This window comes from Vanessa cardui, chromosome 29 (assembly GCF_905220365.1).
Source record: "Vanessa cardui chromosome 29, ilVanCard2.1, whole genome shotgun sequence".
Lineage (NCBI taxonomy): Eukaryota > Metazoa > Arthropoda > Insecta > Lepidoptera > Nymphalidae > Vanessa > Vanessa cardui.
The window spans coordinates 6,419,308-6,443,979 of NC_061151.1; the positions used below are offsets into that span (position 1 = coordinate 6,419,308).

Sequence of the window (24,672 nt, forward strand, 5' to 3'; positions counted from 1 at the left end):
GCCGGTTCTTCTCGGTAGAATCTACTTTCCGAACCGGTGGTAGCTTCACTTACTTGTAAAATGACGATTCAAAAGTGCTTGTAAAAGCCTACTTGAATAAAGTTTATTTTGATTTTGATTTTTTGATTTCGAATAGGCTTTCACGAGCACTTTTGAAACGTCATTCAACAACTATATCAAGTGAAGATACAACCGGTTCGGAATGTAGATTCTATCGAGAATAACCTATTCTTCTAAGTATTCTACCGACAAGAAACTCAGTGGTTTCTCTTTTTCAAAGTTTAAAATTACAGTCATGTTAGTTAAATATATTTATATAAAAACGTATGTTATATCCTGCACTCAACAACAACAGCCTGTAAATTCCCACTGCTGGGCTAAAGGCCTCCTCTCCCTTTCAGGAGAAGGTTTGGAACATATTCCACCACGCTGTTCCAATGCGGATTGGTGGACTATACATGTGGCAGAATTTCTATGAAATTTGTCACATGCAGGTTTCCTCACGATGTTTTCCTTCACCGCTGAGCACGAGATGAATTATAAAGACAAATTAAGCACATGAATCAGCGGTGCTTGCCTGGGTTTGAACCCGCAATCATCGGTTAAGATGCACGCGTTCTAACCACTGGGCCATCTCGACTCATCCTGCACTCGTTATCTAATAATGGATTCCCTCAATTACCCGTTCGAAGAGATTACTATGATACTCGACGTATCTCATCGAAATGAAGGTGCAGCACCTTCATTTTGTGTTTGTTTTATATCTGGCAACACCTCGGAACAGTCCTGTAATTGCAGGTCACCTGGCAACCCTAGCCGGCTGAATCATGTTGCGAACATATTTATTTCGTTGTCATTTCCTTTGTCTACTATAGTTTTTACATTTCGATCCGTGCCTTGAATTAATTTGTGGTTTTTGATACACGGTCGCGCTTTATTCTTCTGCTTGATTCAGAAGATTGATTGTTTTACAATAATAATATTATATATTTAAGCAAACTTGAAATCTAAGAAAGGACATAGGCTTTTTTTGCCTAGCACATGACAACAAAAATCCTTAAGCGCTAGCAAAGCCGCGGGCGACTACTGGTAATAAGTATTGGACAACATCAATACTTGGTGGTAGGGCTTTGTGCAAGCCTGCCTGGGTAGGTACATCCCACTCATCAGATATTCTACCGCTAAACAAAAGTACGAAGTATTGTTGTGTTCCGGTTTGAAGGGTAAGTGAGGCAGTGTAACCTACAGGCACAGGGGACATAACATCTTAGTTCCCAAGTTTTGTGGCGCATTGGCGATGTAAGGAATAGTTAATATTTCTTACAGCGTTATTGTCTATGGGCGATGGTGGCCACTTACCATCAGGTGGCACATATGCTCGACCGCCAACCTATTACATAAAAAAAAACATCACATGCATTACTGTAATCTCAATCTAAGTAGCTAAAGCACTTATAATGTGAAAAATCAGAAGAAACAATACCACAGACACTTAGAGCAAAGATAACATAGAAAACTAATTAACTGTTTCTACATCAACTCGGCCGGGAATCGATCCCGGGACCTCGGACCGTACCCATGTACACACCAATCGACCATGAAGGTCGAGCAATTATAAGATTGTATACCGTTTGGAGGACCTTACTCATATATTAAGCATACAGTGACGCAAACAGCATTGGAATCCAAATTAGTGTAACTCATGGTTGATGTGACCAGTGATTGGAATCATGAATTAAAATTCTAGAAAAATGTGCAAATCATAATATTATTCGTTATCTATACATCAAGTAAAATTGGCGTGTCTGTTTGTCATATTAAATAAACCGGCCAAGAGCGTGTCGGACACGCACATTAAAAATAATTATTTTTAAATAATTTTAAAAACCAATTTTTGGATTATCACTATAGGTACATCTCTCCACCAATTTTCGCGGCAATCGGTGCAGAAACGGCGGAGAACGAGCCAGGACAGACAGACGGACAGACATGATGAAACTATAGTATAGTACGACACAAATTAGATGTAGCATCGGAAAATGCAATGGAATGAAAATAAAACCGATTACTGCCGATTTATACAACCAATAGAAATAGCTCCCTATCGCGCCATTCGACGCTATTCGTCGCTATAGATTCTCGCGTCAGAGAAAACAAGTGCATGTAAATCGAGGTGTCAAATTGACGAATATATTAGGTCATATGATATTACAAGTTATTACGTTTGTGCAAAGATCATATTCGCATGAGAAATAAATATTGATAGTTTGGTATAGCGTACTCAATTCGGATGTGATCGGTTTTTCGAATTTTGCCGATGCTACATCTAAGTTGTGTCGTACTATAACTATATATTTAGGGTTCCTACTAGACTAACCCTAAAAAACCGCTTTTTACTAAATGCATGTGTATGTATCCACGATAAGTACACCGAAATTAATTTTTTTGCAACTTTGAAACTACTATGAAACTGCTCTACCAATTTTGAAAGGATTTTCACTGACGGATAGCTGATGTAACAAGGAGTTAAGCTACTTTTATATCAGAATTAATTGCAAATACAAACGCAGACGAAATCGCGGGCGCAGCTAGTTAGGTAATATAATTCGGTTCATCAATCTCATGCCCTGTATACAAAGGTTGTCTGGAGGAGAACGCTTTTTTATCGATAGGACGGCCTTTACACATCTTTTATTTGTTTTTTTATTAAATACGGTGCCAATCATCACTGGCACTGTCAGCAAAATTATCCTTTGTAGACTAGAATAGGTTTCAAAACAATCTCAACTATACTAACTATTCCTGTTCAGGGATGGAATATCTGAGGAGTATGTGGTACCTGCCTAGACATTCTGTGTCTACCACCTGATCTACCACCAAGTAAAACAGCACAGCATTCCATAATTTTCTTCAACTAGATGTACCCGCGCTGTGGCCTCGATTTCATACGTGTTTGAATTTAACAAAAATTGTTATTGTAGCCTAAGTTACTCCTTATTATATCAACTTTTTGCCAGTGAAAGTCCCGTCATAATCGGTTCAGCCGTTCCAAAGATTAAGCGTAACAAACAGACGGTCAGACAGAAGTTGTAAAAAGATATATTTTTATACATCTACCGTGTATACATACATAGACCATTTAAAGTTGTAATTTTATTATTATAAACAGACACTTTAATTTTATTATATTTAATTTTTAATAAGATCCAACCATATAGGACCTTATTTATAAATCTGAAGGTATCTTAGTTATGCTTTCTACCTAAGCTACTTAAACCATCATCATAAAGTTGTCACGGGCAAAGAAAAGGACATTGGGTACTTAACATCTACCCCCTCCCTAACTCACGCATGCGCATTCGCGGACGGACTTTAGTAGAGCATATTCCATTCCATTTGTATTCATCTATATTAATATTATAAACGTGAAAGTAACTCTGCCTGTTAATCGCTCTTTCACGACGAAAGGACAGCAACACACCTGCATCACGCCGGTGTTGCAGATGTCCATGGGCGGTAGTGATCACTTTTCATCAAGTGAGCCTCATTTGGCCCCTAAGACGAAACCGCTGAACCGATTTTGATGAAATTTGGTACGAAGCAAACTTAAACTCCAAGGAAGGACAAGGGTAATTTTCTTGCCTAACACATGACAACCGACACACTAAAACACGAGAGAAACCGAGGGCGACTACTGGTAAACTATGATGTAATCGACTGCGTATATACATATGTATATATTTTTAGAACCAGAAGTAGAAAGTAGGTTAACCTCTAAAACAATTCTCTTTAATTTAAAATAACAATCAATCTACTACAATAGAAAAACATTTAGTCTACAACAAAAATAACCATCAATAATCACATTACATCGTAATAATTATATTCGCGATTTTTTTTTACAAAGGGAAGTTGTGTGACTTGACACTGATGTTACTTGTTTATTTCAACAATATATATACATATATAACTCTTCGTCATAACTTCGCGGTGATTTAAGATAATACACTAAACACGGTCCACTTACGATCTCTAGTAATTACACCGGCATTCATTTTGCAGAGCGCAAATTTACATTATACATATTTGCAGAAGACATTACATACATACAAATATTGACGAAAAATAAAAATTAAAAAAGCAATTTCCGTGCTGCCATGAAGGGTATCTCAAACCAATTTTATATGTCTATTATCTATAGTAATATATCTATACATATAAAATAATTGGAGTGTCTGTTTGTAATATTAAAATAGCCCTTTTTTACTCAATGCATATGTATGTATACACGGTACCTATACCAAAATAACATTTTTTACAATTTTTGTCTGTCTGTTTATTCCGGCGAATCTCTGTAACGGCTGGACCGATTTTGACGGAACTTTCACTGGTAAGTAAGTGATATAATAAGGAGTGAATTAGGCTACAATTTTTTTTTGTTAAATTCAAACGCGTATAATGTTGCGGGCACAGCCAATTATAAATATGAAAGAATCTCTCTCTGTCTGTTCCCCTACCAAACCAACGAACTGAATTTGATGAATTTTGGTATGAAGCAAATTTGAACGTAAGGACACTGTCTAACACATTACAATCAAACCCCTTAAAGCGAGAAAAGCCGTGGGTGAACAATAGTATTTAAATAATTTTACTTCAAAACATTCCTGATCTAACCCCTAAGGGAGACTTAACTACCGACCTGAATCCCTTCTTCGAGAGTACACTACAGCAACTAACAGATTTTATAGTAATTAACAGTATTTTATTAAAAAAGTAACAGCCTGTAAATTTCCCACTGCTGGGCTAATGGCCTCCTCTCCCATTAAGGAGAGGGCTTGGAACATATTCCACCACGCTGTTCCAATGCGGGTTGATGGAATACACATGTGGCAGAATTTCTATGAAATTTGTCACATACAGGTTTCCTCACGATGTTTTCCTTCACCGCTGAGCACGAGATGAATTATAAAGCCAAATTAAGCACATGAATCAGCGGTGCTTGCCTGGATTTAAACCCGCAATCATCGGTTAAGATACACGCATTGTAACCACTGGGCCATCTCGACTCTCCTAACCCTTAAGGGAGACTTAATTACCGATCTGAATCCCTCCTTAGAGAGTATACAACAACAACTAACAGATGTTAGTATTTTATTAAAAATATGAGAAAAAAATCTAAGAAATTTTGCGACTTTCAATATTATAAACTAATATAATACTTTTATAGTCATGAAATAGTATCAAAACTAGTCCGAGTCATTGACACTACACAGATCTGTTCAGTCACGAAGGCGTCACCTCTCCACTTTAATCGGCTATTACTAATAAATATAATTTAACTTAATCATAACACAGTATAAAACAAAGTCGCTTACCGCTGTCTGTCCCTGTGTATTGCTTAAATCTTTCAAATTACGTAACGGATTTGGATGCGGTTATTTTTAATAGATAGAGTGATTCGAGAGGAAGGTTTTCGTATATATTGCATGGACAAAACTAATGTAATATCAAAAATAAACAAATACAGTAGCATATTTAGTATCAGCAGGGAAAGTTGATAGTATAGGTTATAATATAGGTATATATTAACAATCATTAACTAGGTTTTTACCGGATTAGATCTTCCTTTGAATCGTTTTTACCTTAAGGGTTCAGAAATGCGGAGGATCCGAAAATATGGTCAGCAAAAGGTAAATAAATAATTTTTATTTTTCATAAAAAAACTATCTTAATTTAACCTAAGTTTCGCAATTCCACATATATACCCCCTTAGGGATACAAAAGGAATTCCATCAATAAAAAAATTTATTATTTACCTAATTCTAATGTTGAAGACATCTGAAAAATATATGCCTACAGGAGCTTTACTAGAGTGTGCCCCGTAAACCAATGGCTATTTATATACAAACGCTTTACCCCCTAGTCTCTCCCTGGGAAAACGGAACGGGTAACTGGCAATTATATAGAAACACAGCAGACAGTAAATGAGAAAAAAAAACAGGTTTCAAAAACAATACTTATCGGTATAAAATAAGTGAGCGTAATTATAGTTGCTTTTAATTGTGCCGTGTGATAAGTTATCAGAGAGAAGTTGACGCTGGCATACAACTCTCAAGGTTTCACTTTTTATTGTTCTCATCAACGACTATTTTGTCGCGGATTGGGGATTTCGTGTAACAGTAACAGTAACAGCCTGTAAATTTCCCACTGCTGGGTTAACGCCTCCTCTCCTTCTGGGAGAAGGTTTGGAACATTTCCACGCTGTTCTAATGCGGGTTAAATTAGATACATGCAAGTTTCCTCACGATGATTTCCTTCACCGCCGAGCACGAGATGAATTACAAACACAAATGAAGGATATATATAGTGTTTCTTGCCTGGTTTTGAAAACGAAATCATCGGTTAAGATGCACGCGTTCTAACCACTGGACCATCTCAGCTTTAATGTGGGATTTCGTGACTTGTGCTTAATTAGATCGGTCCTTACCTTGGATTGGAACTAAGACGAAAATGGAAAAAAGAATAATGGGTGGTAGAACTTTGAACCTACCCGTCTAAGCAGATACATTGTATATTAGTTGTCGACCGCGTTTTACAAAAGAAGTAGTATCTCCTTCCTTGCAGTTTAAATTTGATCATAGAACATATCATCAAATTTTTTTAATAATATGATTGATAGTGACAGACACACAGAGTTACTTTCACATTTATTATATTAGTATATTATAAATGTGGCTTTTTGCAAGCCCGTCTGGGTAGATACCACCCACTCACCAGTTATTCTACCGCGAAATAACAGTACTCAGTATTGTTGTGTTCCGGTTTGAAGGGTGAGTGAGCCAGTGTAACCACAGGCACAAGGGACATAACATCTTAGTTCCCAAGGTTCGTTGCACATTGACGATGTAAGGAATAGTTAATATTTCTTACAGCTTCATTGTCTATGGGTGATGGTGACCACTTACCATGTAGGCCATATGCTCGTCCGCCAAGTTATACAATAAATAAAAAAAAAGATATAGCACCAATGAACAGCAACGGGAAAGGGAGCAATTTAACTACTGCAGGCACAAGGGATTTAGCAACTAGGATTATGGAGGTGTTTTAGACGTAAGGGGATAAAGTGTAGCGTGATATGATGGATATTTTCAGAGTTATAATTGATATAAGTTTTAGGTAACTTTTATAAAACAACAATAATTTTAGTGAAGAAAACGTTCATCATACTTAAAAGAACAAATCTAGATACTCGCCAAATAGATACTCCTATGACGCAACATCTAATATGTTCAAATCTACCATTTTATGTGTAACCTACATGACATAATACATTGCGCATTACCGAACCCTGGCATGTATCCAGGTGCAAGGCTACACGGTGATAGTATTAAACCTCCTTTGGGGGGCAACTACATTTGTCAGGTTATGCAATGAACTGGTGCAGTGGAAAATCTGCCTTCGACCTTGGTAGTTGTGTTCGATTCTCGCTTGAAATTTATGTGTTCTAGATTTTAATATTAAGACATTATATTGGCTATTAATTCGAACCCCGGCTTTACAAGTTTGCAAAACTGGTACTAAATATACTGCAATGTCTTGCTATCAAATCACTCTATCTATTAAAAGAAACCGCATCAAAATCCATTGCGTAATTTTAAAGATCTAAGCATACGACTCCACAAAGTCAATCTTTCTTGGGGCAAGGTATCCGTTTCTATAATAAAATTCCGCAGACATTTTTAACTTTGCCGTCTCGGAAAAGTCGTTTAAAAGGCGTCTTATTCGATACAAGATTTTGTAGATGATAAAAAGGCGTGGAATTAATACCTTTCGACTTCCAGGCAGGATATATTAATTTAATTAATTGTATTTAACTAACATGACTGTATTTTTTTAAATGTTGAAAAAGAGTAACTACTGATATTCTTGCAGGTTCTTCTCGGTAGAATCTACTTTCCGAGCCGGTGGTAGCTTCACTTAATTGTTGAATGACGATTCAAAAGTGCTTGTAAAATCCCACTTGAATAAAGTTGATTTTGATATATATTGTTATAGGAATACAGAGGAAGCGACTCTGTTTTATACTATGTAGTCCTTAAAACAGTAGATTCACTGCTGTTATTTTCGGTTGTCACAATGTGAAATATCGAATAAAAGTCGATCTTGCTCGATCAAGTATTTAATATATTTACTGAACTTCCAATTACAAGGACGATGGCTTAAAAAAAAAGTTGTTTTACTGCACTGCACAATGAATGGAAGTTTTATTGAACAGTTGTCCAACATACTTTACAGTCGGGGTAAGAAAAGGTTCGTCACCTTAAGATCTATTTTCGTGTGCTCAGTGTGAGCGATAATCTGCTTTACCGATCGAGAATGACATATTGCGTGCAATGATTTGACGTATAGATTCAAAAGGTACTAAGAGTTTAAGACTTGATAAGGGAATTAATTTGAGAACTGACGAAGGTTTTCTTACTCTGACTGTACATTATTAACATGATCTGGTTTTATGTGGTTTAGTTAAGAGAACAAGATAAGTGTTCTTAAAATCCAAAAATGGTGGCGAATCTGGACTGGATGAGGAAACTTAGAATTTTCTAGATGATAAGTAATAACAAACAATAATTCTGAAAATAGCCTTTAGAGAAGAGAGTCTTCGTTTATTAATATTTATTAATAAATCTAATCAAATAACATTAAATGGATTATAAATACAAGAAAACTACTTTGGATTCGCCTGTATACAAACTTATTTTACAACAAATTCGGAAAATCCCCAGCGAGAAGAAACGGCAAGAAATTCGCAACACGAATAGCGTAATAACTAGAACTATCACTACATATTATAAAACAAAGCCCCCGGCTGCGTCTGATTGTATGTATGTTCCCGATAAACTCCAAAACTCCTACACGGATTTCCATGTTTTCACGAATGGATAGAGGGTAATAATTATTGTTTCTTAATAAATTCAGAAATAATCAATGGTAAACACAGTAAACAGTAGTATTTTTAAGATTCTAAAATACTTAGGGAATGAAAGGATAGCCTCCAGGACGATTAAAAAAATCTTATGTAAGTTAAAATAGGGGTGGCAATAATACTGACCAGTAAATTTTCTCTAAAGTACCAACCAGACTGATGTCAGTTGGCGTACCACAGGGAAGCATTCTATCGCCTATCTTTTTACTTATCTTTGTGAATGAATCAAACAAAATCGTCTATTCCAACTACGCATTACCGAGATACTCTGTTTTTTCTCTAGATCAAGCTCTTATCAATCAAGCTCAAATACCTTTATTCAATATGGAAGCATTACACTTACTTATTAATGGTCAAATTAAACACTACCACCGGTTCGTAAAAGGACACACAGACCTGAGAAGAATCAGCGAAAGAAAATCAGCGGGTCAATATAAGAAGCCTGGGAAGGATCAAACTGATTCATTTAGTATCCTGACCGAATTATATCGATTAACTACCCTCGTATATTTATGACGTCATTGCTGTAACAGTACTTATCATAAATTAAAAAAAATAGTCTCGAAAAAGGTCACGACACATACCATTAATTCAAATTTGCGTCATCATCAAAAATTATAAGTTAATTCGTTTTCTCTCTTATCCAATAATCTGACATGTCATCGAGATGAAAATGTAAACAGCTTGACTACCTTTCTTTTAGTTTCTATAAATAACTTTCATAACAATATTTGCTAGTAACAGCCTGTACATTTCCCACTGCTGCGATAAGGCCTCGTCTTCCATTAAGGATAGGGTTTGGTTGGTGGAATGCACACGTGGCAGAATTTCGATGAAATTAAACACATGCAGATTTCCTCACGATGTTTTCCTTCACCGGCGAGCACGAGATGAATTGTGCGCTCAATAATACATATCGACGAAGACGTTTATTAATAATATGAAAGTGAGTTTCTTTCATCTTCCCACGCTCCAATGCGTCAATTGATCGCCATGAAATACATGCATACTTTTAAAAAAAAAGCCAAGACGGACATACGCCACTTATAACACACTAGCGACCCGCCCCGGCTTCACACGGGTGCAATACTGATACTCTTTTTTTATGGTATAGTTTGGCGGACGAGCATATGGGCCACCTGATGGTAAGTGGTCACCATCACCCATAGACAATGACGCTGTAAGAAATATATTAACTATTCCTTACATCGTCAATGTACCACCGACCTTGGGAACTAAGATGTTATGTCCCTTGTGCCTGTGGTTACACTGGCTCACTCACCCTTCAAACCGGAACACAACAATACTGAGTACTGTTATTTGGCGGTAGAATAACTGGTGAGTGGGTGGTAATACCCAGACGGGCTTGCACAAAGCCCTACCACCAAGAAATATACTCGATATACTACAGAATTTGTTTACTTACGACATCACATTACAAACTTCCAGTAAAATTACCAGTGTTTCTTTACTATATTGTCTATGTATTATATACAAAACCCTTCCTCTGGAATCACTCTATGTATTTAAAAAAAACCGCATCAGAATCTGTTGCGTATTTTTAAAGAGTTAAGCGTACAAAGGGACATAGGCACTTAAAAAAACGACTTTCTTTTATCCTATGTAGTGATGATTGAATAATATTATTACAGATTATATACACAAGTCATTAATTTGATCATGATGCACTTGTAAACTGCCTAATAAATTAAAAATACCTGCTTGCTTGATTTTAAGAATTATTGTTTTTTTTTTTTTTATTAAAAGGTATAGAACTATTCGCACATAAGATTTTTTTATATTTTTACCTTTTATTTATATATATTTTTCGACATGTTTAACATTTCTCTTTATTAACATCAACTTATTTACACAAAAATCTTAATATATCATATACCTAAACCTTCCTAATGAATTCCTGAGTCTACTAGTGAAAACCGCATGAAAATCCGTTTAGTAGTTTTGGTGTTTGTCGCGAACATACCGGCGAACATACAGACAGACAGACAGACTGACGCGGCCGGGTACTTTGTTTTATAATATGTAGTGATTGTATCTACTATCGTACTCTTAGACAAAAGCGTCGTATATATATCATTAATTTCATCATAATCCGTTCCCTTTGACATTCAACAAACTTTCGTATTTATTAAATAACCAAATAACACACCGGCTGAATGAAATCGTGATAAATTGTTTCGACAAAAGTTTTAAATTAAAAAAAAAAAATCACATCTCGGACTGAACATATTTGATACATTTACATCGAAAGTAAAATAAAGTGAAAGTAAAAGTCGTCAACTCAAACACCGACCGCATTTATAAACATAAAATATTAAATAAACTCGATATAATTGAAAGATACGTTTCTAGAAACAACTTAACACAAATTCGTAATGTGCATGTCATATCTTCGAGACATAAAATAAATACTTTTTACTCGAAAGGACTGTTTAAAATCGTCAATGACGTCAGCGAATTACGTCATTATATTTATTGGGACTTGGTGTTGTTTTATTTTAGTAATTTTAATATTAAACAGCTACTACGTAAGGTTTAAAAAAGAAACAGTAAAATTAAACTTAAATGCGTGTAAATAATAAATTCAATTATGAATATATTAATTTATAATATATTCTTTTTTTACCTTTTTATATTGTAATTTAATTTACCCTTATAAATATTTAACAGTTGTAATTAGAATTTTACTAAAGAATTATAATTAAATGTTGCTAATTATTAGAGACATCTCAATGTTTAATTGTTCCAATAGGAAAATAAGCGGAAATGTATGCTATAATTTTGATATTAAAATTCAATAAATAAGGATAATTATAACTGTATACTACGTGTCCTGTAAAGTACAGCAAAATAGATATTTTCTTAAATACAAAAACAATGATGGTCAAAAGTATTTTTTTATGTCAAAAAAATACGTAAATACCCGCTATAATTACTTACCTATAAATAAAATCTAGTCCATATTTGTTTATATTTTTTATCTTGAAATATAACATTACGAATTGTAAACCATTCCTTAAAAATATTATTGACAGGAACATAGCTTTTATAAATTACGATTATGCTTTGTCAGCAAGAAATTACAGATTTTTAGTTAAATACTATGAATGCGAAACATGGTGAACTACATTAAAAAGTTAAAAAACAAAAGCCATAGCAAACCTGTTTGCAAAAATCTCACGATTTCGCGGGGCCGGCTCCGGCGAAGCAACTTTTTTATTTTTTTTTTCACAACACACAAATAACGACACAAGTAACGAAATTTAGGAACTAAAAATTTATTACATTGGCGTAATATAATACTGCACTCACCTGGTTGCTATTCAATGACACAATTAAGCCGTAATTTAATTCACAGAGGTTTGAAAATGCAATTCTGTAGCGCACTCGTGACCCAGCGGGCATTAGCACTCGCAATGCAGCCAACGTGACGTAGTGACGTAACCGATTTTATTTATTCAATTGCCCAATTGGTACATCGCATCAGTGTTGCTAAATGAAAATATTATTTAATTATCAATCGTCAATCAAAATTAATTAATTTGCTTTACAATTAAAACAGAAAATCTATTAGAAACTATATTTGAAAATATATGTAGGAAATGAGTACTCTTAATTTTCTTAGAAAATAAAAATTGTTAGTCATTTGTTTTCGAAGTCGTGTTTATGAACGCATCGCAAACAAATTGAACAGTTTAAAATTGAATTAGAGCAGCTTTCAACCGTCAACCGTTTTACTTTTGAATTGAAAAATAAACGAAAGCGTCTCGGCTGTTATTATTGAATTTAACTAATTGTATTCATGTTTGAATAAGTGTTTTCTTCAGCAATTCGTCTTTTATGTAAGTATACTTTATATTTAATGTTAAATTATTGTTTTGTGATTGTATATTGTTTAAAAACTACATAATTGAAATACTTAATGTTTACATTTTATTATTTAGTACATTGTGCTGTAGTTTTTAATTATTACAAGTTCATATAAGCTGTTGGTCGAGTAGAAATAATAATGAAAATTGTTCCAACTAGATTTATGAAAGTTCATTCTCAAACATACTGTTTCTTAGCCTTATAAAGTGTGTTTTATAACATACACATACTTTAACTTAGCTTCAAAATATAATTTAAGATAGCGAACAATTTATCCGACTGATTGCATTATATATTCGATTTTTAAATGCCCAAAAAATATTTAAGAAAAAAAATGTCTTAGTTCAAACTGGTGTATTAAAAGTTATAATTTAAATTACATCCACACTTAATAACAATAAAATGCATATTATCATGTTGCTTACATAAGTTTAACTCGACATAATATTTAAGAGTAATGTACCCAACTTGATTCATTGAATTATTGGAAACACTGGGCTTAGCGATCACAACTGTATGATCAAAAGATTCAGTAATTTTTATCCTTGGATGACGAAACCTTTCCAAAGCATCTTGGCATAAATTGATTACCTGATATATATATGTTTCCTCAATAAATTTTTGCTTCACAGTTTCCCATGACATCAGTCGTCAATATACAGTAATTATTACTTTACTAATCTATCATGTTCTCTTTAACTTTAGATGTCTGATAGAGGTTTTATATAACGACTATTCATATATACTTATGTCATTTTATATAAATTTAACTATAGGCACAAGGGACATTTCTTAGTTCCCAAGGTTGCTAGCGCATTGAAAATGTAAGATATAATTAATATATGTTACAGCGTCATTGGTTATGGGAGATGGTGACTACTTACCATCAGGTGGCCCAAATACTCGTCCGTGAACCTATACAATAAAAAATATAAATTTGTTTAATTAATAGATGTTATTTATTTTTCAGGATAAAAATGGCATCAGTGGAAGAACGTCTCAATAAGCTCAGGGAAGACCGGCTTGCCAGAGAAAAAGCTAGGATTGAAAAGGTATTTAATTTTTTTGATTTATGGTATAATTAGGTACTACCACCTGATGGTAAGTTACCATACTATATACACCAATACTGTAAGGAAGATACACCATTCCTTACATCGCTATGCATCTCCAATATTGGATACTAAGATGTTATACCCCTTGAGCCTGTAGTTCTCACAGATTTCCTCACTTTTAAACTAGAACACAACTATACTAAGTACAGCTGTATAGTGGTAGAATATCTTGCATGGGTTTGCATAAAGCATAAATATTTACAGTGAAATATAATCAAATGCAACTAGATACTGTTATAATTTTTTTTTATATAAATGTTAAGGAAGCTTTATTTACATATCTTGGTAAATATCAGCATACTTATCAATCTCTTCAAGCCAGTCAATAAATAATATTTATTAACATAGGAATTGATAACATTAAGTGCTTAAATATATACAATTTTTTTTTTGTCTGCTTTATCATCTGTGATCAGTCGGGCTATCAGCAAATGTGTTGTGCTGTACTGTGTCTGAAGAGAACTGGTCCACTGACCATATCTCCTTTTTTTTTACTCATTATGGTGCTTCATCAAGTTCCACAATATGCTCTTTTTAGCCTTTTTGGGTATCAGACAGTGAATTTGGGTGCTGACTTACGTTGGCTTTGTATGTAGCAGCCGTACCATTTTATTTCGTCTTAAACGGTACTTATGGACATTTCATTGAGTAGTTCCTCTATTTTGATGCACCAGGGTGCATTATAACTTTAAGGTTGCGTTTTGAGCTCTTTGGATTATTAAGGGGAATGCATATATACAAATATGAATTATAAATAGTTACTGGATAAATCTTGACCGCACGGAATGGTTGCAAGAATGGTATCACCATATCCTCGTTGTATCGCAGTAATATTTATAATAATAATATATAAACAAAAATGTTAATGTACTTATAATTAAATACATGGAGTTTTGTTAAGATTGCTTGTTGATTTGAAGAATACACATGATCAATATTTAAGCTTTTTTAAGGACCAACTTGAGAGCAGTGGCGGATTTACAATGATGCCGCTAGTAGGCTATTCAATTTTTGCCGCTCCTACTGACTATTGAAATTCAACATGTTAGTTTAGTTCACAATCATGTTGATTACATTTATTCTGAAATTGCAACTTTATGATTTGTGTTCTATCGTCCTCATAACATCGGCTTTTTCCCGTTATTAGTATGAATATAATCTAGGTAAAAAGCATATTATTCAATTCAAGATTTTATAGATGATAAAAAAGCGTGGAGCTAATATCTGTTGACTTCCACGCAGGATATATTAATTTAAAAAAATTGTATTTAACTAACATGACTTTTTAAATGTTAAAAAAGACTAACTACTGATTTTCTTGCCGGTTCTTCTCGGTAGAATCTAATCCGAACCGGTGGTAGCTTCACTTGGTTGTAAAATGACGATTCAAAAGTGCTTGTAAAAGCCTACTTGAATAAAAATTATTTTGATTTGATTTGGTGATATGATATGATTTTTTTTTATTTCTGTAAGATGATAACTAATTTGGGCTAAATTTACTGCCCCTCTAAATTATCCGCTCTAGGCTCCAGCCTACTTAGCCTATTGGTAAATCCGCCACTGCTTGAGAGGTACAATCAACATTATATCTCATTATTTTGTCTGGTTAAAAAGTATTGTATGGGTTTGAATATTTTAGCTAGTGTAATGACAGATACGGGATATATTATGTAAAATCCCATGATTGTCTTAGTTCTATCGCTTAAAACCAATGGTCGAAGGTACCATCAGGTGGAACAAATGTGTGGCTTACTGTATAGTATACTATGATTACTTTACTTTTTTTTAAATTCTTATTTTCTACCAGCTATTTTGTACGCGTTTGAATTTAACAAAAAAAAAATATTAGCCTAAGTTACTCCTTATTATATCAGTTATCTGCCAGTGAAAGTCCCTTCAAAATCGGTCCAGCCTTTCCAGAGATTAGCTGGAACAAATAAACAGACCAACAAAAATTGTAAAAATGTTATATTGGTATAGGTACCCTGTATACATACATATGCATTGCGTAAAAGGGGGCTATTTTAATATTTCAAACAGATACTCCAATTTTATGATATGTATAGACAAGGGGTCTCTTAATAAATTTTACATTTGAATTTTGCAAAATAATGAATTTGTATTTTGTTTCAGTTGCGGGAACTCAACTTGAAGAAATATGGAAAAAATGATATGCAACTGCCGAAAAACTCTTCGACTGTATCCCTTCCCGTCAAATCTAAGTCTGACACAAGTTGCGTTGCGAAAAATAATGTTAATTATGTTAAAAATAATATACAATCCAGTGGGCTGAAGAGGCCAACTTCAATACCAACTTTGAAAAAGATTCCACCAAAAGAATCGAATAATAACGGCAAAAATGTCCAAAGCAACAATACCAAACTGTACAATAAAATTTCTAATCAAGTAAATACAAACACCAGAAGAGATAAATTGACAAATGTATCGAAAATAGATACAAAATGTCCTAAAACAGTAAACACGAATGGCAAAGATTCAGTAAAACCATTGAAGGAAATAACTCCGGAAGTAAATATAAAACGCTTTAACGATACTTGTGATAAAAACCCAAAAATAACAATAACAGAACCAGGTTATACCAGCAAAAGTGTTAACAATAAAGTGAATCCCAAAAACGATATAAAATCTCGTAAAAGTTTAGCGGCCGTGTCGAAAATCGACAGTAAAACCAGAAACTTTGATAAGAGAAAAAGCGTACAACCCAATCAGATGGCGAACAACAATGGCAAGAGAGAATCAGTCTTTGATAGACTTTACAAACCAAAAATGGCCGCACCAAAGGAAACCATAGATAATGCCCTTAAATTACGAACAGATCCTAACTATTTGAAGAAAGTTATAAATGATTCTAGATTAATAATGAACAAGAGGCACACTGTCTTCGAAGTTAAACCCACCATGCCAGTACGAAGATCGATATCAGCGGTACATTTGAAGAAAATAAGCAGGAAGGAACTGGGCAACTGCTTCCACAAGTGGGCATCCATCGGAGAAAAGATAGATAAAGTGCATCTCAAAGATGTAAACGAAGACGATTGTATTGTTAAAGGGGAAAAAGTTGTGTCAGCCGTTAAAAGCGAACGGAAAAAGGTTAAATTTCAAACCCCCATCCCTTACAACTTCAATACACCAAAGACGGATGAACTGCAATCCAAATTGAGGAATTGGTTAAAGAAACGAGGGAAAGCCATCGATTCGTACCACCATTTGCAATGTTTCGGCTTGCATAATCTATCGAGGGACATACGACCTCTGAATATAGATGCCCCAAGGTTCGAGGAGTTTGATGACGATGATAAGGAGAATGTGGCGCTGGATCATGACAGTGATAATGATTCGTATTTAGAAAACATGAACAATAAAAACGGTGAACTAAACGAAGGGAAGAATGAGATTGGTTTTCCGACTGAGAACTGGCGAAGAGCGAGCTACGTCAGCGATAGTATTGACTGTAACGAGAGCTATGAAACGACATTGACGTCCGGGGATGTTATGCATCACGTTGATGAATTGCTTTTGGGTGCTTTGAATGATTTGACGGAATTATTGAGGGAGGTGAGTTGATTTGAAACATTGTTAATTGTTAAGAGGAATAACTAAAGAAGGGACAAGATATACGTATTCCATGCTATCTGTTAATAGTAGTTTGTTTAGTACTAACAGTTCTTTTTATTTATGTATTGTAAAGTTACGCCATCGACCTATTACTAAACACTTAAAAATAATATTTAATTTAGGTACCATTCAAGGTGATACATCTTTATAGGTGTAAACAACATTGATGTTCTTGATTAATAGGTTAATATATTTTTATTTAGAATACAATACTATTCCGTTTAATTACTTATATGCACCAAATTTGATTCCAGAGTTCCCATAAATCTTTTGTTGTCGTTCAAAACGACATTTTTTTGCAAATCTATAATGAATATCATAGGTTTTAATCAAGCTTTCGACCAATGTCCTCTTGTGGTTGATACAGACTAATTATGTAATTTCCGTAACTTCAGGTATAAGAAATGTTTCTATAGACATAAATTTTTTATTTAATTCTTTGTATTTTATTGTTTCTAGCTACCTAGTTTTTATTCATCAACTTGATAGGTTGTAAAATGGGGCTAATTAAATAATAATGAAATCTTTTGTACTATAGTGATGTATGTACAATAAAGATTATTTCAAAATCAAAATATACTTTATTCAAGTTTTTACAAGCACTTTTGAATCGTCATTTAACAATTAAGTGAAGCTACCACCGGTTCGGAAAGGAGATACTGAGAAGAACCGGCAAGAAACTCAGTAGTTACTCTTTTTCAACATTTAAAAAATTTCTTAAGGGGTTATATACAGTTCGAAGGCTTTAAAAAGACGGATTTTCAAGAATTTTTTTCGCGCAGACTATTCAATTTATTAATTTGAAAATTGGTGTACATATTATAATAACCTTATAATATATTAACATATTTTTTATTTGTAAAAATAAACATCGCGAATGTTGCTATCGCCGATCTCCTAGAGCTTTGCAAAAAAAACCAATTTTGCGGTGATCACGATATTTCTGGACCGGATTATCTGAAATGAAAAAAACCAAATAAATTTCGTTAATATAATACATTATCTAGTATTTAAATGAATACATAATAATTGACAATGATGGCCAGGGCTTCGACTGGGAGCAGTGCGCGCGCTGGTTGCGCGCCATCCGCGACCGCTTCCCGTCGGCGCCCGACAGCGCTCCCTACTGGGAGTGCCGCGCAGCGCTGGAGGAGCGCCGCGGGGACTTGCCCGCCTCCGTGCAGTGCTGGGAGCAGGCCATCGCCAAGGGCACCGAGGTGAGCCTTGCATACCCTTGCATACATTGTAAGTAAAGTAAAGTAACAGCCTGTAAATTTCCCACAGCTGAGATAAGGCCTCCCCTTCCATTAAGGAGAGGGTTTGGAACGTATTCCACCATGCTGTTCCAATGCGGGTTGGTGGAATGCACATGTGGCAGAATTTCGATGAAATTAGACACATGCAGGTTTCCTCACGATGTTTTCCTTCACCGCTGAGCATGAGATGAATTATAAAAACAATTAAGCACATATATATAGTGGTGCTTGCCTGGGTTTGAACCCGCAATCATCGGTTAAGATGCACGCGTTCTAACCACTGGGCTATCTCAGCTCGCATACATTGTACATTGTCATATTTATTTTTCCACAGTGAGGCCGGATTTTGCAAATAATAATATTCCTCCTATATAAAAAAGTCTTATTAGGGCTAAGGGCATTCTTAAGGTAAAATAGATCAGGAGAGAAAGTCCAGCGGTTATGACGAAGCAGTGATATCTGTAACTGATCTTGTGATTAACGCGATGACCACTAGGGTTTACATGGTAGAAGGACCTCAACATTAATCCTCTGTTCTATGTGGAACACACAAATTCATATGTTATGTTACCTCTAGTCCATAAGATTTTATACGCCGGTTTTCATGGGTACGCCACTCTGAGGTCGTGGGTTCGATTCCCAGCCGAGTCGGTGTAGAAAAAGTTCATTAGTTTTCTATATTGTCTTGGGTCTGGGTGTTTGTGGTATCGTCGTTACTTCTGATTGTCCGTAACACAAGTGCTTTAGCTACTTCAGGATCAGAGTAATGTATGCGATGTTGTTCAATTTTGTTTTATATTCCAACCGAAATAATAATGTCCTCAATTCTTTCTTACAGCAGTCTGTGGTCGAAGCGAATCTAGACCAGCTTCTGGACAAATTCATGCAGCTCAAGATAAGTCCGAGTTCGGGGCGGCGTCAGGTCGATCCTAAACTGGTGGACGTGAAGAATATCTTTAAGAGTACGATCATACGTTTCGCTGTTCAGCAGGCTAAGTTGTGAGTCATTTTTTTTTTATATTTATAACAAGCTGTGCCCATAACCTTGTATACTTTTGAATATAACAAAAAAATATTATTGTAGCCTAAGTTACTCCCTATTATATCAGTTATCTGCCAGTGAAAGTCCCGCCAAAATCGGTCCAGCCGTTTCACAGATAGCTGGAACATACAGACAGACAGACAGATAGACTGATAAAAGTTGTAAAAGAGAGGAAAATCTTAAGTATTGCCAAGTCCTAAACAAAAGCTAGTTCCATTTTTGTTTAATTGAATCTGAACCTTTTTTACCCACTTATTGCCTCAAATAGCTACCCACATTCAGCAGGTATCAACTTACTTTACTTTTTTAATTTACTTATTGATGGTTAAATGAAATTAAAAATGTAATTATGTATGAATAAATTTATTTAAATAGTTAAATTTGTCCTGCGTAATTAGTTGGTTGGTGTCTGTTCTACTTACTTGCATCATTAAACATCGCCATTAATAATTTTTCTAAAACAGTATATTTATTGGACAAATCTATTTCAGATGTGTAAAAATATTATATAAAATAATTCAGTGCCTCGGAGAACAATGTAGCAAACTCATCTGTGCATGTGAGAGTATCATATTTAATAATTATTAATTAGTTTTATTTATTTGACAGTATTTGTTTTGTTATTATGGTAGTTAGTCTGTCTGACACAAAAATATGAAGTGGGACGGGGCACATCTTCAAAATCCAATTCATTTATTTATTGTAAATTGTATTTTATAAGGTTGGTGTTTAAAATCATTATAACAATTATCCAGCATATTATGACATGTTTATAGAAGTAAGCAATAGATTGTTATGTCTTTTTTTAATAGATATAGTAATTCAAGACGTTAGTTTATGTGTATATTACATGCACAATATAGAAAAAAAGATAATTTTAGAGGTTTCTAATGTGATGTCGTAAATAAACACTTTTTTTGCGCTACATTGTTTGGTATATCTCGATATATACCAAAATAATGTACACCTTAAAAAGGTCTACAAAACATCCGTCATGACAATCTCTTAGGAATAACCCATAAAAGTAAAAAAAGTAAAATAACAGTCTGTAAATTTCCCACGGCTGGAATAAGGCCTCCTCTTCCATTAAGGAGAGTATTTGAACATATTCCACCACGCTCTTCCAATGCGGGTTGGTGGAATGCACATGTGGCAGAATTTCGATGAAATTAGACACATGCAGGTTTCCTCACGATGTTTTCTATTAACACAAAATAAGCACATATATATGTATATGCTGGTGGTGCTTGCCTGGGCTTGAACCCGCAATCATCGGTTAAGCTGCACGCGTTCTAACCACTGGGCCATCTCAGCTCAATAAACCATAGTAACCATTATTAACCCTTTACTTCTTACGACAACATTATGATATTATTTTTGTTAAATTGATACGGAATTAGTTAGAGCCAGTGGCGTAGCTATCGTAAGGCAGGTGCAGTGCACTAGGGCCGGAGTTCAGGGGGCCCTCTTAACTATACCTTAAGCTTCTGAAGCTAGATTACCACGACTCTGTGCACAAGATTTCTTATTTGGTATCTATAACTTTAAAAGGGTGATTATTAGTTACAGAGGGATGGGTAAGAGGAGGTGAGGGCCTGATTCTTCTTCTATGCACAGGGGCCCTTCCTCCGGAAGTCAGACAACCGCTTACAAAAGGCGCTATTTTTAAATTATTTTGTAAATGAAATTTATAAATCTTCGCTGAAATTCAAAATGCCATCATTTAAAATCTCGTTGATTCAACATTTTAATTTCAAAATTGTTTATCTGAGTTACTCCTCTGGTTGTAACAGACTAAACATATATTTATTTATAATACAATTCCACTTGGCTCGATAATAAATCCGCCAAAATGAGAATCGATCAAAACGCCATTTTTTCACGAACTCATGAAATCAAAGATCTCAATCAACCAATGACGTCATATCAATTTAAGGTCACAAATGTTTATTTACCTCATCCTGCCACGCTACATGCATAAGTAATATTTTTCAAATCAATTTATGCTTTATTCTAATATACTTATAAAAACCTACTGGAATAAAGCATAATTTGATTATACTTTTAAATCGTCATTTAACAATGAAGCTACCACCGGTTTCGGAAAGCAAGTTCTACCGAGAAAAACCGCCAAAAAATTCAGTAGTTGCACTTTTTCAACATTTAAAAATACAATCATGATAGTTAAATACAGTTATATATATATATGTAATATATCCTTTCTGGATTTCAACAAGTATTGACTGCAATCCTTTGAGATTTTATTGTTAAATAAATTGAAAAAAGTTCATGAAGATTTTAATGCTATTATTATTATTCCAGGCGTCAATCTAACGAGCCGCCGAAGTACACCGTGACGCCGGTTCGGCGCAGTTCGAGGCTGAGTTCACATTGGCGCCAAACGCCGTTACGGGTGTGCACAACGATACACCAAGCTTCGGAATTTGGAGCTGACTTCAAACCGAATAAGGCCTTAGCGAAGACCCCTTAGTAGACTACTCAAGGTATACCGGACTGTCTATGGTTGTAACTAGACCTCTAAGGCTCTGTCTGAACGCCAAATACAAGGTTATAGGATGATAGAAATATTGATGCCTATCTACCAAAACTGTAGATTATTATTGTTAATCTATGTACAGTCCGGATGAGAAAAGGTTCGTTACCTTAAGATCTATTTTCGTGTGCTCAGTACGAGCGATATAATGACATATTGCGTGCAAGTTTAAGACTCGACAAAGGAATTAATTTGAAATCTGACGAAGGTTTTCTTACTCTGACTGTATATATGTGAGTTGTATTATTTCACAATAACTTTTAAATGCCTGTAATATTGGATACTTGGACAGGCTATAAACTCATTCACACATTCTAGGAAGAGACGTTTTTATTTTTTTAAATATAAATTGTATTATTTATTTAATCAAAAAGGAATAATGTTATAGAAAAAACTCTTTCTTGTGTTGTATTTTTTTTTCGAATCATCTATTAATAGTCTTTTTTTCTCAGCGCTGTCTCTATTAGCTTATTGTATTTTTGAGTTGAGGCTTAAAACATTTGTTTTAATGAGATCATGTATTAATATAATATATGTACATATAATGTATAGTTGTAGAATTCATTGTATTTTCCTGTTAACATGTTCATTGACCATGTGGTTCTTGTTTGACCTCTTCTGACCCTCCCCTCTTAGAATAATTGAACTAGGCTTTATTGGCCATCTGTCATCTTTAGGTTAGAACGTATTTTATTCCATTAAACTCATAAGACTGTTTTTTTTTTTTCATTTCTATTAAACACTAAACGAGTATGTGTGTTTATTGTTTAATTCTGTTTATGTACTTTGTCATCGAAAGTCATTTCGGAATGACTAGTGGTTTAGATGTCTTGTCAGTTGCTTTTAGACTTCTAATTTTGTGTGACGGAGACCAATGATACCATTTCAAAAATAAAAACTACCATCTGCAATTTTACTTTTTTATGGTTTAAATATTTTATAAAGAACGGCTTTATTATTTTTATAATATATTTAAACCATTATCAAAGTTCCTTTTTTATGTTTAAAATGGTGAAGAAAACACATGTAAATAAAAATTTTAATGTTATTTTTAGTTTGTAATATTTGGCTGGGACAATTTTTACGACTGGTATTATTCGTAATACCAAATTATACATCTATTATTAATGTATGGTTGACTTTTATTATACTGATTATGTTAATTGTAAAAATCTAATGATATCTTTATATTGTAATTCTTAATATATGCTTTGTAAAAAGATTGCGTGTTTTTATTGAAGTTTATCTTCATTTTAATAACAAATATATATTTTATTGTATGTATAGTGAGTGAAGGGATCACTCACTATACATACAATAAAATATATATTTATATCATTTATCGCCAGACTCATCTGATCACATCACATTTAAGTATATTTATTGCAAAATAAGAATATGCATTTAACTTATAGGAAATTAAGATATTTTATACTTTTTTAAAAATATTTTAGTGAAGACGAATTCTAAAAGAAAAATTCAATGCGATAGAAACGTAAAATATATTAAAGTTTTTTCCCCAGCCCAATGGCGTCACGGACATACATAAATTTATTTATTACATTTTAGGGAAACAATAAGATAATCTTATTTATTTGAATATATAAAATTACATATATCAGCTAAGTTTCTACTGGTATATTTATTCTGTTAATTTTATTACTACTAAAATAGTATAGCGTTCGTTCTGGCAACACTGATATTAAATCATAGCGACGTTCATTCATGAATGACAACTATTATTATAGGTTCCAGTTTAAAAAAATAGCAATCCACGGAGGTGCTGTCTGTCACTGTTCAAATAATTCGGATTTTTTACGATTATTTCGTAAAACATTTTCGAGTGTATTTTACGCGAGTTATAAAACAAAAGTTCTTGTTCAGTGTTTGTTTTTAAGTGGTTTCAAACTTATATTCTCCTGCAAACACCTGATATTATAATTACAGTCAACGGTAAGTTCGTATTTGTTAAAATATATTGTATACTTTCACTACAAAAATATACATTGTTTTTAATGCAAAATATATTTAAATATTAAGAAAAGTATAGAAGGACATTCAGGTGAGAAAAAATAGCAACTTTATAGAGAAAATACTAAAGTTTCAAGATATATAACCAACTATTTCTAGTGAGGTCGTTTTATTTAATTAAAATCAACAGGTTTTAAGCTCGTGATATGCACTTTTGATTATTA

General features: G+C 34.0%; 2 protein-coding genes across 2 annotated transcripts in view; one reads left to right on the forward strand and one right to left on the reverse strand.

The window, feature by feature from the left end:
* Positions 1–12,443, reverse strand: part of LOC124541883 (juvenile hormone esterase-like) — a 39,865-nt gene extending 27,422 nt beyond the window's left edge. Inside the window, exon 1 of the mRNA XM_047119793.1 lies at positions 12,317–12,443. The gene's annotated coding sequence lies outside the window, so the exon portion shown is untranslated. The remainder of the gene's footprint in view (positions 1–12,316) is intronic.
* Positions 12,444–12,720: 277 nt separating this feature from the next.
* On the forward strand, positions 12,721–22,545 carry LOC124542039. Its single transcript, XM_047119994.1, has 6 exons — positions 12,721–12,846; positions 13,845–13,926; positions 16,123–17,565; positions 18,672–18,842; positions 19,720–19,880; positions 22,246–22,545. Coding segments are annotated over exons 1-6 (2,028 nt in total). The 5' UTR covers positions 12,721–12,844; the 3' UTR covers positions 22,415–22,545.
* Positions 22,546–24,672: the final 2,127 nt, after the last annotated feature.

Bases quoted from the DNA above. Each gene is read 5' to 3' on its own strand.
- LOC124542039 (XM_047119994.1), top strand. The intron at 13,927-16,122 runs GTATTTAATTTT...ATTTTGTTTCAG, and splicing joins AAAAAGCTAGGATTGAAAAG to TTGCGGGAACTCAACTTGAA. The intron at 19,881-22,245 runs GTGAGTCATTTT...TTATTATTCCAG, and splicing joins GCTGTTCAGCAGGCTAAGTT to GCGTCAATCTAACGAGCCGC.